Genomic DNA, 23,389 nt, shown 5'->3' on the forward strand with positions numbered 1-23,389 from the left:
ACTGAAAACTGGTCAACACAAACTGTAGGATGGCCGTTGTTAGATTGTCACTAGCAAGAAGGCAAAGACAAGATGTGCCCCAAACACAAGACTTCCCTCCACCTTGGAATTCTTGCAGCTCCTTTAAACTTTATCAGGGGTGATAATGACTTAGTACTGACTGGACACAGTTTACATACAGAGCTGTAATAACACCAAGGAAAACCCTGAGCTGCTGGATAGTCATACAGTATGGAAACAGACCCTTCAGTCCATCTCATCCATGCTGGCCAAGATGCCCACCTGAGCTAGCCCCATTTGCCTGCATTTGGCCCATATTCCTTTAAACCTTTCCTATCCTTACACCTGTCCAAGTGTTTTTTAAATGATATTAATGTATAAATCCATAAGATATAGGAGCAGAACTAGGCCATTTGGCCCATTGAGTCTACTACACCACCTTATCACCTTTCCTTCTCAACCTCATTCTCCTGCCTTCTCCCTGGAACTTTTCACACCCTGACTAATGAAAAAATCTATCAACTTTGGCCTCCGTAGCCGCCTGTGGCAATGAATTCTACAGATTCACCACCCTCTGGCTAAAGACATTCTCTTTATCTCCATTCTAAATGGACGTCCCCCAATTCAGAGGCTGTGCCTTCTGATCCTAGACTCCTCCACCATAGGAGAATCATTCTCATGAATCTTCTCTGAACCCTCCCCACATCAGCACATCCTTTCTTAAGGGGCCCAAAACTGCTCTCAATACTCCAAGTGAAGCCTCACCAGTGTCTTATAAAGCCTCAGTGTGACATCCTTGTTTTTATATTCTAGTCCTTATGAAATAAATGGTAACATTGCCTTTGCCTTTCTCAACCTGCAAATTAACCTTTAGGGAATCCTGCAACAAGACTCCCAAGTCCCTTTGCCAATTTTCTTAATCTGTCCAAGTCCTTCTGCATCCTTCCTGCTTTCTCAACACCACTTTTCTTTTTATCATCCGCAAACTTGACCACAAAATCATCAATTCTGTCATCTAAATCACTGACATACATTATCAAAAGAAATGGTCTCAACACCGACCCCTGCAGAATACTACTAGTCTCCAACAGCCATTCGGAAAAGGCTCCCTTTATTCTCACTCTTTGCTTCCTGCCAGTCAGCCAATTTTCTACCCATGCTGGTATCCTTCCTGTAATGCCATGGGTTCTTATCTTGTTAAGCAGCCTCATCTGTGGCACCTTGTCAAAAGCTTTCTGGAAGTTCAAGCACACAACATCCACTGGTTCTCCCTTGATTATACTGCTTGTTATTTCCTGAAAGAATTCTAACAGGCAAGATTTTCCTTTAAGGAAACCATACTGACTTTGGCCTATTTTGTCATGTGCCTTGAAGTACCCTGAAACCACATGCTTAACATTGACTCCAGCATCTTCCCAATTAGTAAGATCAGTCTAACTGGCCTATAATTTCCTTTCTTTTGCCTCTATCCCTTCTCGAAGAGTGGAGTGACATTTGCAACTTTCCAATCCTCTGAAACCATGCCAGAATCTATTGATCCTTGAAAGATCATTACTAACACCTCCACAATCTCTTTAGCTACCTCTTTCAGAATCCTCAGGTGTAGTTGATTGGTCCAGATGACTTATCTACCTTCAGACCTTTCAGTTTCCCAAGCACTTTCTCACTAGTAATAGGAACTGCACTCACTTCGGCCCCCGACTTTCTTGAACTTCTGGCATTCTGCTAGTATCTTCCACAGTGAATAATGATGCAAAATACTTATTCAGTTCATTCCACCACTTCCTTGTACCCCCATTACTACCTGTCCAGTGGTCTAACATATATTCTCACTTCTCTTTTACTCTTTATATAAAGAAAAGACTTTTGGTATCCTCTTTGATATCATTTGCTAACTTGTCTTCAGATTTCATCTAATCTCCCTCCCCCACATCTTACTTAGTTGCCTTCTGTTGGTTTTTAAAAGTTTCCCAATCTTCTAACTTCCCACTAATTTTTGCTCCATTATATGTCCTCTCTTTTGCTTTTATGTTGGCTTCTGACTTCCCTTGTCAGCCACGATTGCATCATCCTGCCTTTAGAATACTGCTTCTTTGGGATGTATCTATCCTGTGCCTTCTGAATTGCTTCCAGAAATTGCAGACATTGCTGCTCTGTTGTAATTCCTGCTGGTGTCCCCTTCCAATCATCTTCGGTCATCTCCTCTGTCATGCCTCTGTAATCCTCTATACTACTGATACATCTGAGTTTAGCTTCTCCCTTTCAAATTGGAGGGTAAGTTTTATCATACTATGATCACTGCCTCCTAAAGGTTCCTTTACCTTAAGCTCCATAATCAAATCCAGTTCATTACACAATATCCAATCCAGAATAGCTGATCCCCTCATGGGCTCAAGCATAAGCTGCTTTAGAAAGTCATCTTATTGCCATTCTACAAATTCTTTCTCTTGGGATCCAGCACCAACCTTTTTTTCCACAATCTACCTGCATAGTGAAATCCCCCATGATTGTTATAACATTGCTCTTTTGACATGCATTTTCTATCTCCTGTTGTAATTTGTAGCCCACATCCTGGCTACTGTTCAGCAACCTTAATATAACTCCCATCAGGATCTCTTTACCCTTTCAGTTTCTTAACTTGGATGTGTATCCTTGGATGATAAGCTCCCAACTGTAAACTTCTTTCAGCCACGACTCAGAAATGCCCACAACCTCCTAACTGAACAATAAAACCACCTGCTTCATTCTCTATACTGTGTTCATTTTAATATAACACCTTCAGTCCTGCCACCATCACCTCTTTTGATTTTACATCCCCTTTTACACTACAACTCATTCCATTGATTGTAATTTTGCCTGTCCTTCCTGACAGTCTCACTACACACTGCCTCTGTTTATAAACCAACAGCCATATCTTCAAGCCTATCACTTTGGTTTCCATCCCTCTCAATCTGCCTCAATCACTTCCTCTGGCAGCTTGTTCCATATAGAGATGGTCCTCTGTGGTGAAGTAGTTCCACCTCAGGTTCTTCTTAAGTCTTTCCCCAACTTGGGGTCCACAGAGCTCTTGGTAAATGGTCCATGTCATTAAAAAAAAGGTTGGGGATCCCTGCCTTAAACCAATACCCTCTAGTTTTTGGTTCCCTTTCTGTGGGGAAAAGACTGTGTGCATTCACTCTATCTATGCCCCTCATGATTTTATGCCCCTCTACAAGGTCTGCCCTTACAGAGCTACATTACTGACAGAAAACATTGGAAACACTTTGCAGTTCAGATAGTGTGACTTCAGGTGCTGGGATCTCTGGAGGTACACAGTGAGAATGGCTGTGGGAGTGCGTGACACAGGCAAGGAGTGAGATGACGGCCGATGATTGGATTGAATGTCAGGACTGAATTCTTGGCTTCCACCACCGATGGCGGAAAGCAGACACACCGTTGATGAGGTCCAAGTAGCCATCACAGAGCAGAGCCACCGGGGACAGTCTCCTGGTTTCAGTATCGGAGTCTAGGCTCTCAATAATCAACAACTCATAGTTCAGCCCAAAGCACTTGTAACTTTGCCAGTCCGGCATGTAGGTACATGTGGAATCTCTGATAATCCCTGTGGGAACAAAATCAGAGGCATTAAAGACAGTTTCTGAAAGGGAAGGAACAAAATCTAACTGTTTCAACACCTCCACATCATACCATCTCCAAACGCAACCCCCACTCTTCACACTCTTACACTCCATTACATCAGAGATAGACGCCATTTCTCACATCCAAATGGCCCCCCATGCTCATTCTCTACAGCTCATGGGTCCCAGCACTTGTCATTATGTCCCCAGTTTCCTGAATCCCCTTGAATGCTCCTCTGTCATCAGAAGTAAATTCTCTTTCGAAACTGCAGCACTGTTCTCCCTGCAGCTTGGCACAGGAGAACTAGCCCAGATTTAGATGGCTTCTTTGTCAGTGACCTGACTTCTGCCCAGAGATGCTGTGCACTTGTTGTGGTGAACTACATATACGTGTCTGGACACGCCCCCCCCGCTGACTGCTCCTGTGGCTCCTCCCATGGACCCTGGTATAAAGGCGATTGGAGCCTGAGCCCTGGCCTCAGTCTCCAGGATGTAGTGTGGTGGTCAATTGCTGCTTGTTCTTTCTTCCAGCCAATAAAAGCCTATATCCCACCTCACGTCTCCGAGAGTTATTGATGGTGCATCAATTGTCATGGGTGGAGGGGAAGTAGTGACCAAACTGATGAGTGCTGGGAAAACGCCTGAACTCTGATTCTTTGGAACTGGTTTATTATTGTCACCTGCACTGAGATAAAATGTCACTGGCTTCAGTGGCTGGTATCTGGAACTTGCTGCCAGGGAGCGTGGAATCAGGTAGAGTCACATAAATCTATGGAAAAGCAGGCCCTTTGGCTCATTGTCCCATCCAAGCAAGTTCCACTTGCCATCATTTGGCCCAAAACCTTGTATACCTTCACTATCCATGTACCTGTCTGCCTGCCTTTTAGTAATTATTATTGTACCTGCCTCAACTACTTCCTCTGGCAAAGCATTCCACATACATTCCCTTTGTGTAAGACCAGTTCCTGTCAAATCTCTCCCCTTTCACTTTAAACTCATAGTCTCTAATTCTTGATTCTCCCACCACGAGGAAAAAGACTGTGTTCATTCACCCTATCTATGCCCTTCGTGGTTTTATACACTATAAGATCACCCCTCAGTCTCCGTGCTCCAAGGAAGAAAGTCCTAACCTGTCCAACCTCTCCCTTCAGTTCAGTCCCCCAATCCATGGTAACATCCTTATAAATCTTTTTGAACTCGTTTTGGTTTATTAAGTTTTTTTACATCAGGATGACCAAATCTGAAGTCAACACGTCAATGCAGCCTCAGCAACACCCTATGCAATCTGATCATGACTTCCTAGACCGCTGCCCTCTCTTCTGTCTCTCCCAGCACACGGTTCTGACCTTTGTGTGGCGCCACTTGGGATACAGGAATACGGCTCCCATTCAAATACGTCAGCAGAACTTTTGGGATCCGGTAATCGCCGAGGCCACGGCGATTGTCTCCGTTCCACTCATACTCCGACTGTGGGATGACAGCTCCAACTGCCCCCAGGAACGAGCCATCCAGGTCTTTCATTAGGGCTTTCTTCTTGCCATCACAGTCCATGTCCACACAGTCACTGGGGTTCACCTTACTGAACACAGACAGGAGTGAGAGGAGGGGCTTCCCCAGCAAGGCCAGACCAGCAACAGTAGATCCCAGGAACACAACAGGCTCCTGAAGAAGGCTTTTCAGCCTGAAACTTTGTCTCCTTTTCTCTCCCCACAGATGCTACCAAGCCTGCTAAGTGATTCCAGTATTTAGTTTTTTTAAATTTCAGATTTCCAGCACCTGCAGCTTTCCTGAGAACCAGACAGACCACGGTCAGGGTTTGTTTGGGGAGGAGTCCAACTTTGGGATGTCTAGTTCCAGATGAAATAACAGGAACTAGAACCATAGGGACAGGGAAGAATGTTCGATATGCACATACACTGCCAAGCATGTGCACAAACACAGACACAGCTGGGCATACAGGTACATAGTCACACAGGTATATAACCCCACACACGGGTGCCCCTTTGGTGAAGGAAGAGTAGGGTCAATATTACTTGGTCAGTTGTTGAGGGTGGGTGCTTTGGTGGCCGAGGTCAGATTGGGGGAAGAAGGAGTCTTTGTCCCAAGAGCCACTGAGGGAGGGATTGAGAACAAGTCCCCGTTGGATGTATGAGGAGGAGGAAAGGGGGCTGACAGCAAGATCCTGCAAATGCCTGAAATTGAAAGAAAGATGAAGGGGGAGAACACTCGGCAGCTCAGACAGCAGTTGTGGAGAAGAAACTGAGGTAGTGTTTCAGGCTGGTAAGCCTTCATCAGAATGGGTGACTTGTAATTGAACTGGTTCGCTATCCACTACGGCTTCCAACCATCTCACTCCACCCACCAGTCAGTGGGAAGGCTCCCTAGGTTAGAGCCTCCACAGCCGACAGTCCCTAACTCACGTGACGTCAGGCCTGTGTATGAAGACCTTCCCTCGCTCCTCACTCTGGTCGATGGTGATCCCCTCCATCAGCACAGGATGTTGCATGTCCTCATTGTTAGGGTTACTGATAAGCATGACGTTCAGCTCCTTGGAACACACACCCCAGAATCCCACAAACGTTGTGTCTTTGGGGAAAGGAAAAGTAACAAATGTCTAATTAAACAGCATTAACATCTCAGCTTGTTCACAAAATCTCTCTGGGTGCCCAGAGAACAAATGCTCCTTCTGATCCCAACCCCTCCCTCCATTCCCACCTACCATCCCACCCCAGCACCCTTCTCCCATCCTCCCACCCCTTCAAGCACAAGCTCTCGCACTCAAACCCCTCCTTGTCACCCCACCCCTCCCCCATTTCTCCAGCTACCACCCAGGATGACACTTTCCCTCCTACCATCTACCCAGGACACAGTTGCCCCTCTCCTGGGGGTTTAGACAGGAATAACTGAGGATGCTCCATGAACCAAGACCACATTCTCAGCTCAAAGACATCCCATGAGGTTATGGAGATGACAGAAACAAGCCCTTTGGCCCATCGAGTGTGACCATCATCCCTCACATAAACTAAACCCATTTCATTCTCCCCACATACCCATCCATTGCCAAAACTCCACGGGCAATTTATGGTGCTAATTAACTTACCAATCATTGGGATGTGGGAGGAAACTGGCAACCCACACATGTACAGGAAGAACATGCAAACTCCACAGGCAGTACCCGAGGCTGGGACTTAACCTGGGTCTCTGGGTCAGTAAGACAGTGGCTCTACCCACTGCTTCACTGTGTCACTGGTCACTTACACCTGCAACCTCTGACACGATCCCTTCACTTACTCTGCACCATCATCAGCCCACTAATGGCTGGGTAGCTGATCAGCACAGAATGCTGGCGTCGAGGTGCAAAGTTGCTCCCTGAGGCAAATGTTGGCCAACAGATCCCGCTCCTTCCTGTGGCAGGGAGAGAACACACTGATTAGTCCCAGGCCTCCCACAAAAACCACATCTTCATTGTTCTTTGAAAGAATGGTTCTTACCCCAAGGCTGCCTGGAACTCCATTTGTTCCCTGCATTGGTTGAATCAGAATTGTTTTGCAGAGTATCTGAGCAATTGAAGCCAGGGCTAACACCAACAATCAAGGCATTCTTTAGGGAAAAAATCAACATGCAAATTAACAAAAAATTACTGCAATTATCTGCATGTTCTGAAATCACTAGACCATCATTCTGCATAGAATACCTTTGGATAATTTTCCCATTTCTTGAAGAAATATCAAGGTCTATCTAATCCCATCCTACTAAAATTGTCAAGGGGTGCTTATTGATCAGTGACCCAGCAGATACAGCCTTGGGGGCAAGGGGTCAATGAGGGGTGCAGATAAAACTCTGGTTGGGAGAACTTTGGAACTGGAGGTCCATGGCTTAAGTTTTCAAACAATGCATCCCAAAGGGTGATGTATAATTTTAAGTGATTGGAGGAAACTATACAGGGGAAGTTAGAGGCAAGTTCTTTACTAAGAGAATGGAGAGTGCTGGTCGAGGCAGATACATTAGGGACATTTAAAAAAACTCTTAGATGGGCACGTAGATGATAGAAAAATGGAGGGCTATGTAAGGAGGGAAGGGTCAGATTGATCTTAGAGTAGGGGGTTATAAGGTCAGCACAACATAGTGGGCCAAAGGGCCTGTGTTGTGCTGTAGTGCTCTATGTTCTATAAGTGAACCAACATTGCCTGCTTCCCCCCATCTTAAAGGGGAGCTAGTTCTGACCTTGCACTGAGTTATTCTCTCCATGCATTTGACCCGATTTGTTATAACCTTGTTTGTTACAAACCATAGTTTACAATGTGTATAAAACCAGACACCAGGGAGCTTCATCACCTGTGAACAGGAGCGAACCAGCTCAATTAGCACTCAGTATGTTGAGCAAGAATAAACAAAGCTTCACTTCGTCATCTATCTCATGGCTCTAGACAGATTAATGCAGCGGAGTGAGAGCACTTACAGTAACATGAACAGTTTTATTGGATATCTGATGTGAGAGTGCGGGAGGTCCATAAATCATTGGAAAAATACCCAGTCCGTTGTCCACCAGGGTCACATTAGAGACTTGCACAGAACCTTTTACCTGTAATAAGGACAAGTTAGTTTTCATGTTGAACAAAAACTGATACACACTCTCCAACTGAAGGACATTTCTCACTCTGACCTGCCCTTGCAGCATAACCCTCAGGTTCAGCTGGCCACATTAGTCTAGGGGAAGACCGTCACTGGCCCCGCCAAACGAGTGAAATCTCCTTTGTGTGGATGCTGTGTGATGTGTTACAAATCAGTACCACCAAATATCAGACAATACACCATATGCAATTAAATAATTTAGCTTTACAATTCTTAATTTGACTAGAGGAGAGAAGAGAAACAAAAAGAAAAGGGCTAATTTTAATGAAACAGTCTAATGTGCATGTTGGAGCTCATGGTTTCCTGTCCCTTATGCCTCCATCGATTTCCCCCGGGCGTTGTCGACTCCTGGCCCCTCACTCCAAGTCCACTCTGTCCTGCAGTCTACAGCCTCTCCTTTCTCGTGTCTTCTCCCTTCATATCTTGCCGAACAAAAGACCGCAAATACCTCGTTCTCAGGCACACAAGAAGAAAAAACACTCTCCTCATTGGACAGGGCACATTCAAAAGCCCCCGCTATCTCTAGTCATAACCCAAACACACAATGAACCCTTTACATTAGCAGTAGAACCTTCCCCAGGGTGTTACACAGCCATGGCTGGTACATGTGAGTTTCTAGTCCCTGGTTGGTCAAGGCATTAAATGTCAAGGGTAGGTATTAGACAGTCTGTGTTTGGAGCTAGACACTTATGTTTGACACTTATGTGGCCTGAATGTTACTTGTCATTTATTAGCTATGCCTGAGTGCTGCCTAAATTTTGCAGAATGCAGTAATTTGTTATTTCACTTGTGAATGGAAATGATCATTGTGCAATCATTAGGGGACATACCCATGTTTGATCTTATAATAAAATCAAGGAAGCAGTGGAGAGGACAGGGCCCAGAACACTCATGACCCCTGTAATGATCTCTGTATTCCCAAATATCAGCAATCAGCCTTACATGCACTTGATAGCCAAGCTACTTTTGATGTAGAAAATTTCAGTGCATTTATAACCTTCTTGGTTAAAGAAATGTGTTCTTATTTTACTCCTAACTCATCAAACCATCCTAAGACTACATCCCCTGATTCTCAGCCCTCCGGCTGGGAGAGATGACAGCTCGGCTGGCCATCTCTCCAAAATTCTTGTGCTCAAGTGCAAAAATCTCTTTCTTCCAAACTCCAGAACTCTCTAAATTTCTCATAAGAGGACAAAACCCTCATCCCAGGAATCATTCCAGGGTGCTCGTTTCAAGGATAGTTGGTTCAAAGACAGAAGGAACCACAGCTGACGTCCACTGAGATCCATCAAAGTCCTGTACTATCTCAGTGAGGCTCCTCACTGACACACTGATAAGCTCCTACCTTGACATGTACATGCTGTAGCATCTCGGTCAGTACCCTCACTGTCAATCCTACCTCAACATCCACAAACTATACCATCTTGGCGGGGCACTGAGACCCACAAACTACCATCTCAGCCAGGACCCTCACTGACAAGCCTACCCCAACACCTACAGATTGTACCAACTCAGACAGGACCCTCAGTTACAGTCCCAACACCTACAAACTGTATCAACTCATGCAGGACGTTCAGTGACAGTCGCTCACTGACATGTATAAACTGTCATTAACTAAAAGTTCATCCTCAGTTGCCTGTGCTAATCACTCAATTGATGAAAGTTGCACCTACTTCAACTGGGAAATTTAGTTCTGTTGTTATTGGAGGCTCTTGCATTTAGCAAAGGTGAGATTCATCAGTCTCTGTAGACCAGCAGCATGGTCCACACAGGCAGCCATTAGCTCAGGTCAGTCACCAGTACACTTCCAAAGCTACAGGTGAGGTGAAGTGCAAATAGTCAAACATTAACTGGGTAATCACTCAACCGACTCAAGGCAGTGGCTTCCTGGTCAGTCCTGGGCACCGGTGATTGGATTGAGGAACAGGGAACAAGGGTCCTTTGAGTAAGAGGAACCCAAGGGCCTAAAAGTGAAAGATGACTTCTTACCTGGAAGTAGATGCCAACGTCCTGGCATTTCCAGACTATGAAACCTTGGATAAGGGAGCATTTGGGGAATCCATCTCCATTCATGTAAACACCAATCTGTCCTCCACGGACCTCGTTATTGGCCCAAGGTTCAGCAGCGTTTGGTTGTCCTACAGACAATAGCCAGTGGTTACATCATACAGACCCTGTATGGGTACCCTGACAGGCTGTAAATCTGTTCCTCCTTTGCTCCTAATCCTCCCAACCAAGGAACAATACCCCTCTATTCACTCCCAGAGTCAGTTTCACACTGGGAACCAATACCCCAGCCACTGAGGCTCACAGGGTTTTGCAGCTTCTCGCTGTGATTCAGCCCTTTCAGCCAAGTGGAAGCTTTGGGAATTTTCAGAGCAGCCCACAGACTCTGGGTTCCTTGTCCAGCCCTGCAGGCCTGCTTTCCAAGGGCCTGGGTGACCGTGGTAATGTGTGCACACCCAAAGCAGTAATGCTGGGGACTCACCAGGGCATGGCTCTCCATTAATGCGGTAACCGATCTGCTCAAAGCCGACAATGATGTTCTCCTGTAGCACAACCTCAGAATCTTTATTCACCTGGAAAATGAGAATCACCAACATGTTGTCACGGGGAGGAAAGTGGAGGGCCAAATGTAAGAATCCCAGCATAGAATGCCTTCCAGACCCAATGTGTGTCGCTAACTATAGCAGTCAAACACCATCCACCAATGTACCCCCCTCCTCAGTCCACCACTCAACTCAGACTCCTTCCCTTCTCCTCCTCATGTCAGCCGTCTCCCCTCTCAGTACCGAGGCAGGTCTCTGAATGAAAACACTGGTAATTCATTTGCCCCAACAGATGCTCCTGGATCCTCTGAGTTCAGCAGGTTGTTTGCTGCTATCATCTGCAGGCTTTGCAGACCATAGGCTGGGTCTTGGAGTCAGTAGAGAGTGGGTTGTGGATTTGACAGAATGGGATGGGGGGGTGGGGAACCAGAGTGGCTTCAGAGCTGAGCAGAGATAAGTAGATGTTACCATGCCCTTGACCATGAGGTGGGAGCCTTGATAAGAGGTAGGTACTCCTGATTAATCAGCCTGACCCAGAGAGGGCACTCCCCAGAGGGCAGTGGGATGAGAGACTGAGATAGAGTGTGAGAAACTCCCTCCACAGATATGATCCGAGAGTGCTGCCATCATGGACCCTGGGATGAGGATATGTCTGGGATTGGGTGGTCTACAGATGGGGGTGGAGGTGGGTTCCATGGGTGGGGGATGTGTCTTGTCTCTTGTGTCAGAGGTCCCCGGGTTGGTTCAGAGCCCAGTGTCATGAGTATTTCAGAGTACGATACGATGGGGAAGCTCGGGGAGCTACTGAAACCCCTCCCCTCTGACGTACTTCGATAGCTGCTGTCCAGGAGTAGCGAATTGCTGTTGACTTGCTGAGGACCACCAGGTTCCTCCTCACTCGGTTCCGGCTCCCCCACACTTTGATACCTGGAGAAGGTGAGAGGATGCACGAGTTATGCAGGATTTCTCTGGAGAGAACACATAAATCATACATGGGCGTTCCTGGGAGAAATGAGAAAGAGCAAACCTTCGTGCAGAAGCAACGATTTCATTACAAACAGTTCCTCACGCACACCCTGCCATTCATCTATCCTGAATGATTACTTCATCCAAACCCCAAACATCTGTCAGTACCAGCCTTGAGTCGCAACTGAACTCCACAACCTTGTGAGGGAGACAGAGACACAGTCATTTCCCTCAGCTTTGCCCTGAATGACAATGTGACACCTAGGCGGGAAGTTCTAAGTTTCGGTAAGATCATCTCTCATTTTAATATATACATGTGCAATATCTCCTCGTGGCTCCAATGGATCTTGTGAACCTTCATTTGTTCAAGAACAGCTACATCTTTTCATCCATTCATTTCTTGGCCCCATCTGCAAATGCTAATCACAATATCAGTCTAGCAGCACTATGATGACCTTGCATTACAGTGGACCTCTTTTTTTTTGTTCTGTGTTCTTTCCTATAAAATAGCTCTATGTAATAGATGTTTCTGAGAATGATGCTTACATGATGCTATATGCCTGTGATGTTACTGCAAGTTAGATTTTTTTATTGCTTCCTTCCAGACACATTTTGTCTATATGACAGCAGACTTGACTTTGATTTCATTGCAGGTATCTATCCAGCCCACACCTAATATTCTAGATGCCATCTGGCCAGATGCCAGTGTAATTGGAACAGAATTTCTTTACACCTCTACCCAAATCCATTTGCCAACACAACTCTTTCGCCAAACAGTGTGGCATATCCACAGTACTACTCTTCTCACAGTCTGACACTCCCTTTACATGCACTCCCACAGTGTGATGCTCCCTCGGTACCGTCCCTCCCACGGTGTGACACTCCCTCAGTACCGTCCATCCCACAGTGTGACACTCCCTCAGTACCGTCCCTCCCACAGTGTGACACTCCTTCAGTACCGTCCCATCCACAGTGTGACACTCCCTCAGTACCGTCCCATCCACAGTGTGACACTCCCTCAGTACCGTCCATCCCACAGTGTGACACTCCCTCAGTACCGTCCCTCCCACAGTGTGACACTCCCTCAGTACCGTCCCTCCCACAGTGTGATGCTCCCTCAGTACCGTCCCATCCACAGTGTGATGCTCCCATGGTACCGTCCCTCCCACAGTGTGATGCTCCCATGGTACCGTCCCTCCCACAGTGTGACACTCCCTCAGTACCGTCCCTCCCACAGTGTGACACTCCCTCAGTACCGTCCACCCCACAGTGTGATGCTCCCTCAGTCCATCCCACAGTGTGATGCTCCCATGGTACCGTCCCTCCCACAGTGTGATGCTCCCATGGTACCGTCCCTCCCACAGTGTGACGCTCCCATGGTACCGTCCCTCCCACAGTGTGACGCTCCCTCAGTACCGTCCCATCCACAGTGTGACACTCCCTCAGTACCGTCCCTCCCACAGTGTGACACTCCCTCAGTAATGTCCATCCCACAGTGTGACACTCCCTCAGTACCGTCCCTCCCACAGTGTGACACTCCCTCAGTACCATCCATCCCCCAGTGTGACACTCCCTCAGTACCATCCCATCCACAGTGTGACGCTCCCTCAGTACCGTCCGTCCCACAGTGTGACACTCCCTCAGTACCGTCCCTCCCACAGTGTAACACTCCCTCAGTACTGTCCCTCCCACAGTGTGACACTCCCTCAGTACCGTCCGTCCCACAGTTTCTCGTACAGAGTGACATTGCCTCTGTACTGCCTCAAAAATGGGGGAGATATTGAACAATTTCTTTTCTTTGGTATTCACTAAGGAGAAGGATATTGAATTGTGTAAGGTAAGGGAAACAAGTAGGGAAGTTATGGAAACTATGACGATTAAAGAGGAGGAAGTACTGGCGCTTTTAAGGAATATAAAAGTGGATAAATCTCCGGGACGTTGAGGGAAGTTAGTGCAGAAATAGCAGGGGCTCTGACAGAAATATTTCAAATGTCATTAGAGAAGGGGATGGTGCTGGAGGATTGGCATATTGTTCATGTTGATCCATTGTTTAAAAAGGGTTCTAAGAGTAAACCTAGCAATTATAAGCCTGTCAGTTTGACATCAGTGGTGGGTAAATTAATGGAAAGTATTCTTAGAGATGGTATATATAATTATCTGGATAGACAGGGTCTGATTAGGAACAGTCAACATGGAGTTGTGCTTGGAAAAATCTTATTGAATTTTTTGAAGAGGTTACTAGGAAAGTTGATGAGGGTAAAGCAGTAGATGTTGTCTATATGGACTTCAGTAAGGCCTTTCATAAGGTTCCGCATGTAAGGTTAGTTAGGAAGGTTCAATCGTTAGGTATTAATATTGAAGAAGTAAAATGGATTCAACAGTGGCTGGATGGGAGATGCCAGAGAGTAGTGGTGGATAACTGTCAGATTGGAGGCCGGTGACTAGTGGTGTGCCTCAGGGATCTGTACTGGGCCCAATGTTGTTTGTCATATACGTTAATGATCAGGATGATGGGGTGGTAAATTGGATTAGTAAGTATGCAGATGATACTAAGATAGGTGGTGTTGTGGATAACGAAATAGGTTTTCAAAGCTTGCAGAGAGATTTAGACCAGTTAGAAGAGTGGGCTGAATGATGGCAGATGGAGTTTAATGCTGATAAGTGTGAGGTGCTGCATTTTGGTAGGAATAATCCAAATAGGACATACATGATAAATATAGGGCATTGAAGAATGCAGTAGAACAGAGTGATCTAGGAATAATGGTGCATAGTTCCCTGAAGGTGGAATCTCATGTGGATAGGGTGGTGAAGAAAGCTTTTGGTATGCTGGCCTTTATAAATCAGAGCATTGAGTATAGGAGTTGGAATGTAATGTTAAAGTTGTACAAGGCCTTGGTAAGGCCGAATTTGGAGTATTGTGCACAGTTCTGGTCACCAAATTATAGGAAGGATGAGATCTACTAGAATGTTACCTGGGTTTCAGCACTTAAGTTACAGAGAAAGGTTGAACAAATTAGGTCTTTATTCTTTGGAGCGTAGAAGGTTAAGGGGGGACTTGATAGAGGTATTTAAAATTATGAGGGAGATAGATAGAGTTGACGTGGATAGGCTTTTTCCATTGAGAGTATGGGAGATTCAAATAAGAGGACATGAGTTGAGAGTTAGGGGACAAAAGTTGAAGAGTAACATGAGGGGGAATTTCTTTACTCAGCTGTGTGGAATGAGCTTCCAGTAGAAGTGGTAGAGGCGGGTTCGGTATTGTCATTTAAAGTAAAATTGGATAGGTATATGGACAGGAAAGGAATGGAGGGTTATAGGCTGAGTGCGGGTCAGTGGGACTAGGTGAGAGTAAGCGTTCTGCATGGACTAGAAGGGCCAAGATGGCCTGTTTCCATGCTGTAATTGCTATATGGTTATAAAAGCTTAGAATCAGCCTCTGCTCTGTGTCGGGAGACTGGGCCCACATACCTTCTCCCATGGTGCTGTAAATGATATTGTCATCGATATTGAGACCATCCGTTCCAAAGACTCCGATGGCAGGGGCAAATCCATTGTGAATAGCACAACCCTGTATATACGAGCTATTCCCTTGAATCTGTGAGAGAAAATTCCAGCAAATCTCAGGAATGAAGTCCTAATGCTTCAGTCACAAAACCAAACATATCAAGTTCTACCTGTAATTGTGTTTTTCCCCCCACTCTGTCTCCCTCTGCCGCTAGCAGGACTTCGCACCCATGGGGTGGCCAAGTCTCTCGGCCAGGACTTCCTCCACAGCAGGAGGAGCAGATCTCAGATCCTGCTGGGGTGGAACATCAGTCTCAAGTCTATTCAGTGGCTACCATCAGTGCAATCATTGCGTCTCTCCTCTCCTCGCCAAGGTGTGGCAACCAGTGACCCTGCCTACTTAGATCAAAATGCAAAATCGTCTCAGTGCTGGAAATGGAATATACTCATAATACACAGTGAGTCAGTCTGCGTATGTGGAAGGAGATTACCATTGATCACTCTGAACCTGGGGTGGACATGTTTCCCACCCAAGGGAGGGATGTTGATGTTTACAACAGGCAGATTACCTGTGCCTGAACTCTTTCACCTGACAGTTGAAGGAAGAAAGGCAAGGGTGTGAACACAAGGGTAGATAAGCCCACCTGTAATCCCAAACATCTCTCTCCAGAGAGCTCCTCAAGGAAAGGAGATGAGGCATAAACACAACCATGGCATGGAATGATTGGGTCCTAGGGAACTGGTGCAGGTAGGCTGGGCTGCACAAGGATGTACTGTGTCCAAATCCCCAACATTCATACCCAGAGAAACTCTGGAGCATAGGTTTTCCAGGAGATCACATCGGAAAACCCACACTCTTAAAGGAAAACTTGAAAGATGTCCAAAATCTTCCCACAAACCTGGCCGAGATTGAGAAATGCCACAGAGTAACGTGGATCGAAGTAATCCCAGTATCCCATCTGTCCACTGTGGTAGAATTCAACATCCTTTATCCTGGCATAACCTGGGTAACAAATACAGGGTGCATGGAATATATCATAAGACATTGGAGCAGAATTAGGCCATTCGGCCCATTGAGTCTGATCCACCATTTAATTGTGGCTGGTCCATTTCCCTCTCAACACCATTCTGCTCCCTTCTTCCCATAACCTTTCACTCCCAGACTTATCAAGAATTTATCAGCATTCACATTAAATATACTCTATGACTTGGCCTCCACAGCCACCATGATTTCCACAGATTCACCACCCTCTGGCTAAAAAAAGTTCCTCCTCATCTCCATTCTAAATGGAAGTTCCTCTATTCTGAGGTTGTATCCTCTGGCCCGAGACACCCCCACTAAAGGAAACATCCTCTCCACATCCACTCTATCTAGGCTTTTCAACATTCAATAGGTTTCAATGAGACCCCCCCCCCCCCCTCATTCCTCTAAATTCCAGTGAGTACAGGCCCAGAGCCTTCAAATGCTCCTGATATGATAAGCCATTCAATTTTGGAATAATTTTTGTGAAACTCCTTTTAATCTCCAATATCAGCACATCCTTTTTTAGATAAGACGCCCAAAAATGTTCACAATACTCCAAGTGAGGCCTCACCAGTGCCTTAAAGCCTCAGCATTAAATCTCTGGTTTTATATTCTAATCCTTACAAAATAAATTGTAACATTGGATTTGCCTTCCTTACCATTGACTCAACCTGCAAATTAATCTTTAGGGAATCTTGCATGAGAGCTCCCAAACCCATTTGCACATTGAAATTTAGAATCTTCTCCCCATTTAGAAAATAGTCTATATGCTTTTATTCCTTCTACCAAAGTGCATGACCATACACTTCCTGATATTGTATTCCATCAGTCTCTTCTTTGACCATTCTCTTAATCTGTCTAAGTCCTTCTGCAGCCTCCCTACTTCATTATCTTTGTATCATCCCCAAAGCTGGCCACAAAGCCATCATTCCATCATCCAGATCATTGACATATAACATAAAAAGAAGCGGTCCCAATACCAACCACTGTGGAACAACACTAGTCACCAGCAACCAATCAAAAAATGCTCCCTTTATTCCCACTTTTTGCCTCCTGTCAAGCAGCCAATGCTCTATCCTGTTAGTATCTTTCCTGTAATACCATGGGCTCTTATTTTGCTAAGCAGCCTCATGTGTGGCAACTCCTCAAAGGCCTTTTGAAAATCTAAGTACACAACATCCTCTGATTCTCCTTTGTCTATCCTGCTTGTTATTTCCTCAAGTAATCCCAACAGATTTTTCAGGCAAGATTATCCCTTATGAAAACCATGCTCACTTTGTCCTATTTTATCATGTGCCTGTAAGTCCCTGAAATCTCATCCTTAATAATCGACTCCGAGCTTCTCAACCACTAAGGTTAGGCTATGGTTTCCTTTCTTCTGCCTCCCTTCCTTCTTGAAGAGTAGAGTGACATTTGCAATTTTCCACTCCTCCGGAACCATGCCCAAATCTAGTGATTCTTGAATGATCATTATTAATGCCTCCACAATCTCTTTAGCTACCTCTTTCAGAGTCCTGGGGTGTAGTCCATCTGGTTCAGGTGATTTATCTACATTTAACCTTCCAGTTCCCCAGCACCATCTCACTAGTGATAGCAACTGCACTCACCCTGTCACCAACACACTCAAATTTCTGACATACCACTAGTGTATTCAACAGTGAAGACTGATGCAAAATTCTTATTCATTTTGTTGGGGAAATTAATTTCCTAAGAAAATGATTTAAAGTTGGTCACAAGTAAATTGAACATGGACTTCAAAACGGTGAGAAAATACCTTTATTCATGAATAAGGGAAGAGTGGCTCACTAACAGTGCAATTGCCAGGTCTTCCAAAAAGCAATAGTCATAGCCTTTTTTTAATACATGCTCACAGAAAGGTGATTACATCAGCCATAGTTAAAAAAAAAATCAGTCCTGTGTCTTATTGCATCGTATAATTTTAAAGATAGCCTGTCCTGTCTCACAGTTTCTTATACCTACAACTCACAGAGATAGGTTGTTATTCATCCTTGAAGCTAAGGTAGATTATTGCAAGTATACTAAGAACCCAAGGCTGAATTGTGAATCTTCATTTATGATATATATTATAGGAAGTTCATTAAATCCTTAAATCCATTAAGTTCATTAATGTACAAAGGTACGATTTGTTTTGCATGTTAGCAGCTAACATGTGAAGGAAACACTGGACACCCCTTATTGGTCAGAGACTTGACAGCCCACAGAGTCTTCCCCACAATTTATGACCTTCACTGTCTGCATCTTGTTTCTGTAGGTGTGTTATGCACTAAGGCTTAGGCAGATGATTTGTTAGTTAAAGGTGGGAGGTGTTAGCAACTCAGATATTGGTTAAAATATCTGAGTTGCTAACTCAGAATTTTCTTCCACACAGTTCATCTGCTATCTCCTTGACCCCCATTACTATCCCCGCAGCATCATTTTCCAGTGGTCCGATATCTACTCTTGCATCTTTTACTCTTTATATATCTGAAAAAAACTTTTGGTATCCTCTTTGATATTATTGGCTAGCTTAAATTCATAATTCATCTTTTTCCTCCTTATGGCCCTTTTAGTTGCCTTCTGTGATTTTTTTTAAGGTTTCCCAGTCCTCTAGCTTCCCTTTATTTTTGCTCTATTATATGCCTTCTCTTTTGCTTTTATGTTGGCTTTATCTCCTTTATCAATCACAATTGTATCATCCTGCCTTTTGAATACAGCTTTTTTTGGGATGTATCTATCCTGCACTTTCTGAATTGCTCCCAGAAACTCCGGCCATTGCTACTCTTCCATCATCCCTGCTAGTGTCCCCTTCCAATCAACTTTGGCCAGCTCCTCTCTCAAGCCTCTGTAATTCCCTTTACTTCATTGTAATGCTGATACATCTGACTTTAGCTTCCCTCTTTCTAAAACTGCAGGGTGAATTCTATCGTATTATGGTCACTGTCTCCTCAAGGTTCCTTTACCTTAGGCTCCTTAATCAAATCCGGTTCATCACACATCACCCAATCCAGAATAACTAATCCCAGTCTACCTGCGTATTGAAATCCCCCATGACTATTTGTAACATGGCCCTTTTGACATGCATTTTCTATTTCCTGTTGCAATTGTAGTCCACATTCTAGCTATTGTTCGGAGGCCTGTATTTAACTCCTATCAGGGTATTTTTGTCCTTGCAGTTCCTTAACTCTACCCACAATGATGTTACATCTTCTGATCCTATGTCATCTCTTTCTAAGGATTTGATTTCCATTTTTACCAACAAAGCCATGCCACCTCCTCTGCCTTGCCTTTTCAATATAACGTGTATCCTTGGATTTTAAGCTCCCAACTATGATCATCTTTCAGCCACGACTCAGTGGTGCCCAGAACATCATACCTGCCAATGCCTAACTGTGCTACACAATCATTTACCTTATTCTGTATACCACGTGCATTGAAATTATAATACCTTCAATCCTGCACTCATCACCGCTATCGATTTTGTTCCCGTTACACTGAAACTCATCCCACTCACTGCAACTTTGCCTTATCATCTGCCTGTCTTTCCTGACAGTCTCACCACACACTGCCTCTGCTTGTATAGCAACCGCCCCATCCTCAGTCCTATCACTCAGTTTCTCATCCCCATGCCAAACTAGTTTAAAAAACCTTCCCCAACAGTTTTATCAAACCTGTCCTCAAGGTTATGGGTCCCCCTTGGATTCAGGTGTACGCTGCCCCTTTTGTACATGTCATACCTTCCCCAGAAGAAGAGATTCCATGATCCACAATTCTGAAACCCAGCCCTCTGCACCAGTTCATCAGCCACGCAATCATCTGCCAAATTGTCCTATTGTTATCCTCACTGGCACATGGCACAGGCAGCAATCCAGAGATTACTATCTTGGAGGTCCTACTGTTCAGCTTTCTACCTAGCTCTCAAAGTTCTCTCTTCAGGATCCCTCCCTTTTGCTACCTATGTCATTGGTGCCAACATGTACCAGGACTTCTAGCTACTCACCCTCTCCCTGTAGAATACTATGGAGCCAAGCTGAGACATCCCTGACCCTAGCACCTGGGAGGCAACATACCATCCAGGTGTCTGTATCACTTCCACAGAATCTTGCACCTACTTTGCTAACTATGGAATCCCCTTTCACCACTCCAGTCCTCTTCTTCCCCACTTCCCTTCTGAGCTACAGCACTAGTCTCAGTGCCAAAGACCCAATGGATGCAGCTTCCCCCAGTCGGTCATCCCATCAAACAGTATCCAAAGCAAGGGGAATGGCTACAGGGGCACTCTGCGATGGCTGCCCATTTCCTTTCCCTCTCCTGACAGTCACGCATTCACCTGCCTCCTGCAACTTAGGGATGACTACCTCTCTGCAGCTCCTACCTGTCATCTCATCAGTATCCCATATAGGCCGAAGGTCAGGAGCTGCAGTTCCTTGGCTGCTCCACTTGTTGATTTTATTTTTATTTGCCCTTGCTAACGAATTATGATTTGATTGGACCTCCTGAAAACACCAAAAGTCCATGAACGCTCCGTTTTAAATCTCACTCACGGACCTGTGAGTTGCTTCCTCTCTTGCTCCTAATTGGACTAGGTCACCAGAAGCTGTTTATCCCCTCTGCACCGAGCATGATTATGGTGAAACATTCAGAGGGCCATGATGAAAGAAAATGGTGACAATTGAAAAGCTAGGTCATCAGCCTATTCCATTCACAACGAGCACATATCGCACACGTTCGTGGGGGTTGGAGAGAGAAAACTGTTGGTTCTGGTGCTAGTCCACATGAGAAATGTTGGGGCTGTACCTGAAGTGCAGTATAGGAATTGCCACAACATTGGAGGGTGGCACTTTGGGAGTGCCTGTACAGTACTCATACCCACCACCTCCCACAGTCCCTCTACACTGCCTCTCTCAGGGCGTAGTCCTCTCAGGGGAAGGTGTCAATAAGAGCAAGGGATACCTTTGATCTCCAGGTCATTGTAGAAGAAGGAACTGATGAGCACGCGGGCACCGAACATCTGCTCCTGCCAGCCCAGGGAGTCATGGCCCACAATCTTTATGTTTCTGCTGAGGAGAGCAACGTCTGCTGCCAGGCTGTAGTGCCAGTCTCTTCCCTTCACTTCCTGTGTGTCCACTGGAACCAGAACAAACCTTGGTCACATTGGTTCATGGATTCCAAAGCAGCCCAATCGCACCGACCGGGTACACATCCCCCTACAACTCACACCACCTGGGGGAGCACGGGCCACAAACAAAAACTATGGTACATCCTCCCCCACACACTAACCAGTGATACATCCATTTGACCCACACACAAACCAGAGGTACACACCCTTGCCCCCCCCACACACACACATACTGACCAGGAATACATCCACCCCCCCACCCCAAACACCTACCAGGGGTACAGTTCTACACCAAAGGTGCACAGATGTACCTCTGGCCTCCTGCGCTGTGCAGGAAGGTGCCGTGTGAGTGGTACACTCACCCACGTGCATGAAGGAGAGTGGCCGGTCCAGGAGCAGAGACATCCTGTCGTGTGAGATGGAACGGATGCTCCGAGATTCCGTCTGCTGGGAATCGTAGCTGGTGCTCGTCACCAGGATTTCATCGCCCTCCTGGCGAAGAGAATAGGCGTGTGTCACGTCAGTGGAAGTGTACAGCCCCATGTAACAGAGACACTGGGCATGTATGAACGCAGTCATACATGATTCAGACACAGTGTGTACGTACACAGCCCCAAGTAACGTAGACTCCAGATGTGTGTGTACACAGTCCCACGTAATACAAGTACTGGGTGTGTGCTGATGGAGCAGAGGGGAGTCAGGCTGCAGTTACGAGTGTGGAAGGATGAAGTATGAAATGGAATTGAATGCAGAGCTGTATCTCAGTATAACACAGCACGAATGCACAATAAACATCAGGGAGCTTGTGTCAATCAGGAGTCAATACCGTGCTCAACAGGCACCCAGGATGATGTCGTTATTAGCCAAGGCACTGAGTGGTGAGTCTGTGCCCACCTACAGTAGTGAAGCCCCAGCTGGACTACTGGATACAGGGGAGGTGTGACTGCAGAGAGAATGCAGAGGACATTCACCAAGATATTGGCAGGAGTAGATCAGAAAACTAGTGTTGTAAAGGAAGACTGGCTAAAACCTTCTGGAACAGAGTAAACCAAGGGGAGACTTATAACCATATAACAATTACAGCACGGAAACAGGCCATCTCGGCCCTTCTAGTCCGCGCCGAACGCTTACTCTCACCTAGTCCCACTGACCTGCACTCAGCCCATAATGGTGGGCAACGTTATAAGATCCCCAGACAGAGTGGACAGAAAGGGCCTCTGTGTCAGCAGAGGATCAAGTATCAAGGGCATGAATGTGGAGGGAGAAGGGCTTCTCCCCTTGTGTTGGAGTTTTCAACCCTGACACCACCCCTACTATTGATCCCACCCCATCTATCCTTTGAGCCCTGACACCAGCATGGCTGCACGTTGGGAATTCACCATTGTCAGAGCTCAGAGCGGCTGAGGCTTTATAAAACCACATTTGAAGTATTTTGAGTGGTTTGGGCTCGTATCTAATAAAGGATGTGTTTGCCTTGGAGAGCAGAGGAGGTTCATGAGAATGATCTTAGGAGTGAAAGGATTAATGTATGAGGAGCATTTTATAGCTCTGGCTCTGTACTTGCTGGGAGGCTAGAAGAATGGGGGGGGGGGGTGATCTAATGAATATTGATAGATGTAGATAGAGTGGATGTGAAAAGGATGTTTCCATAGTGAGGATGTCTCACACCAAAGGTTTCAGCTTCATAATAGAAGGATATCCCTTTAGAACAGAGAAGGAATTTCTTTAGCCAGATGGTGGTGAACCTGTGGAATTCATTTCTACAGACGGCTGTCGTGGCCACGATGCTGGGTATATTTAAAGTGGTTGACAGTGATGCACCATCAATAACTCACGCTGAGACTTAGGAAGCGAGATATCGGCTTTTATTGACTGGAAGAATAAACAACACTACATCCTGGGGAAAATGAGGGAGAGCAGCAGCCCACAGTCGCCTTTATACAGGGGTCTGTGGGAGGAGCCACAGGAGCAGTCAGCAGGG

At 45.7% G+C, this 23,389-nt stretch overlaps 1 protein-coding gene across 1 annotated transcript in view; it reads right to left on the bottom strand.

Moving 5' to 3' along the window:
- pkhd1l1.1 (PKHD1 like 1, tandem duplicate 1) overlaps positions 1 to 23,389 on the bottom strand; it is a 144,546-nt gene that overhangs the window by 16,047 nt on the left and 105,110 nt on the right. The window contains 13 exon segments of the mRNA XM_073069876.1: positions 3,434 to 3,601; positions 4,964 to 5,196; positions 6,038 to 6,203; positions 6,909 to 7,043; positions 7,109 to 7,217; positions 8,077 to 8,192; positions 10,232 to 10,387; positions 10,738 to 10,828; positions 11,628 to 11,725; positions 15,233 to 15,359; positions 16,168 to 16,271; positions 21,243 to 21,416; positions 21,771 to 21,900. Coding sequence (XP_072925977.1) covers positions 3,434 to 3,601; positions 4,964 to 5,196; positions 6,038 to 6,203; positions 6,909 to 7,043; positions 7,109 to 7,217; positions 8,077 to 8,192; positions 10,232 to 10,387; positions 10,738 to 10,828; positions 11,628 to 11,725; positions 15,233 to 15,359; positions 16,168 to 16,271; positions 21,243 to 21,416; positions 21,771 to 21,900 — 1,807 coding nt within the window.

This window comes from Hemitrygon akajei, chromosome 1 (assembly GCF_048418815.1).
Source record: "Hemitrygon akajei chromosome 1, sHemAka1.3, whole genome shotgun sequence".
Classification (NCBI taxonomy): Eukaryota; Metazoa; Chordata; class Chondrichthyes; order Myliobatiformes; family Dasyatidae; genus Hemitrygon; species Hemitrygon akajei.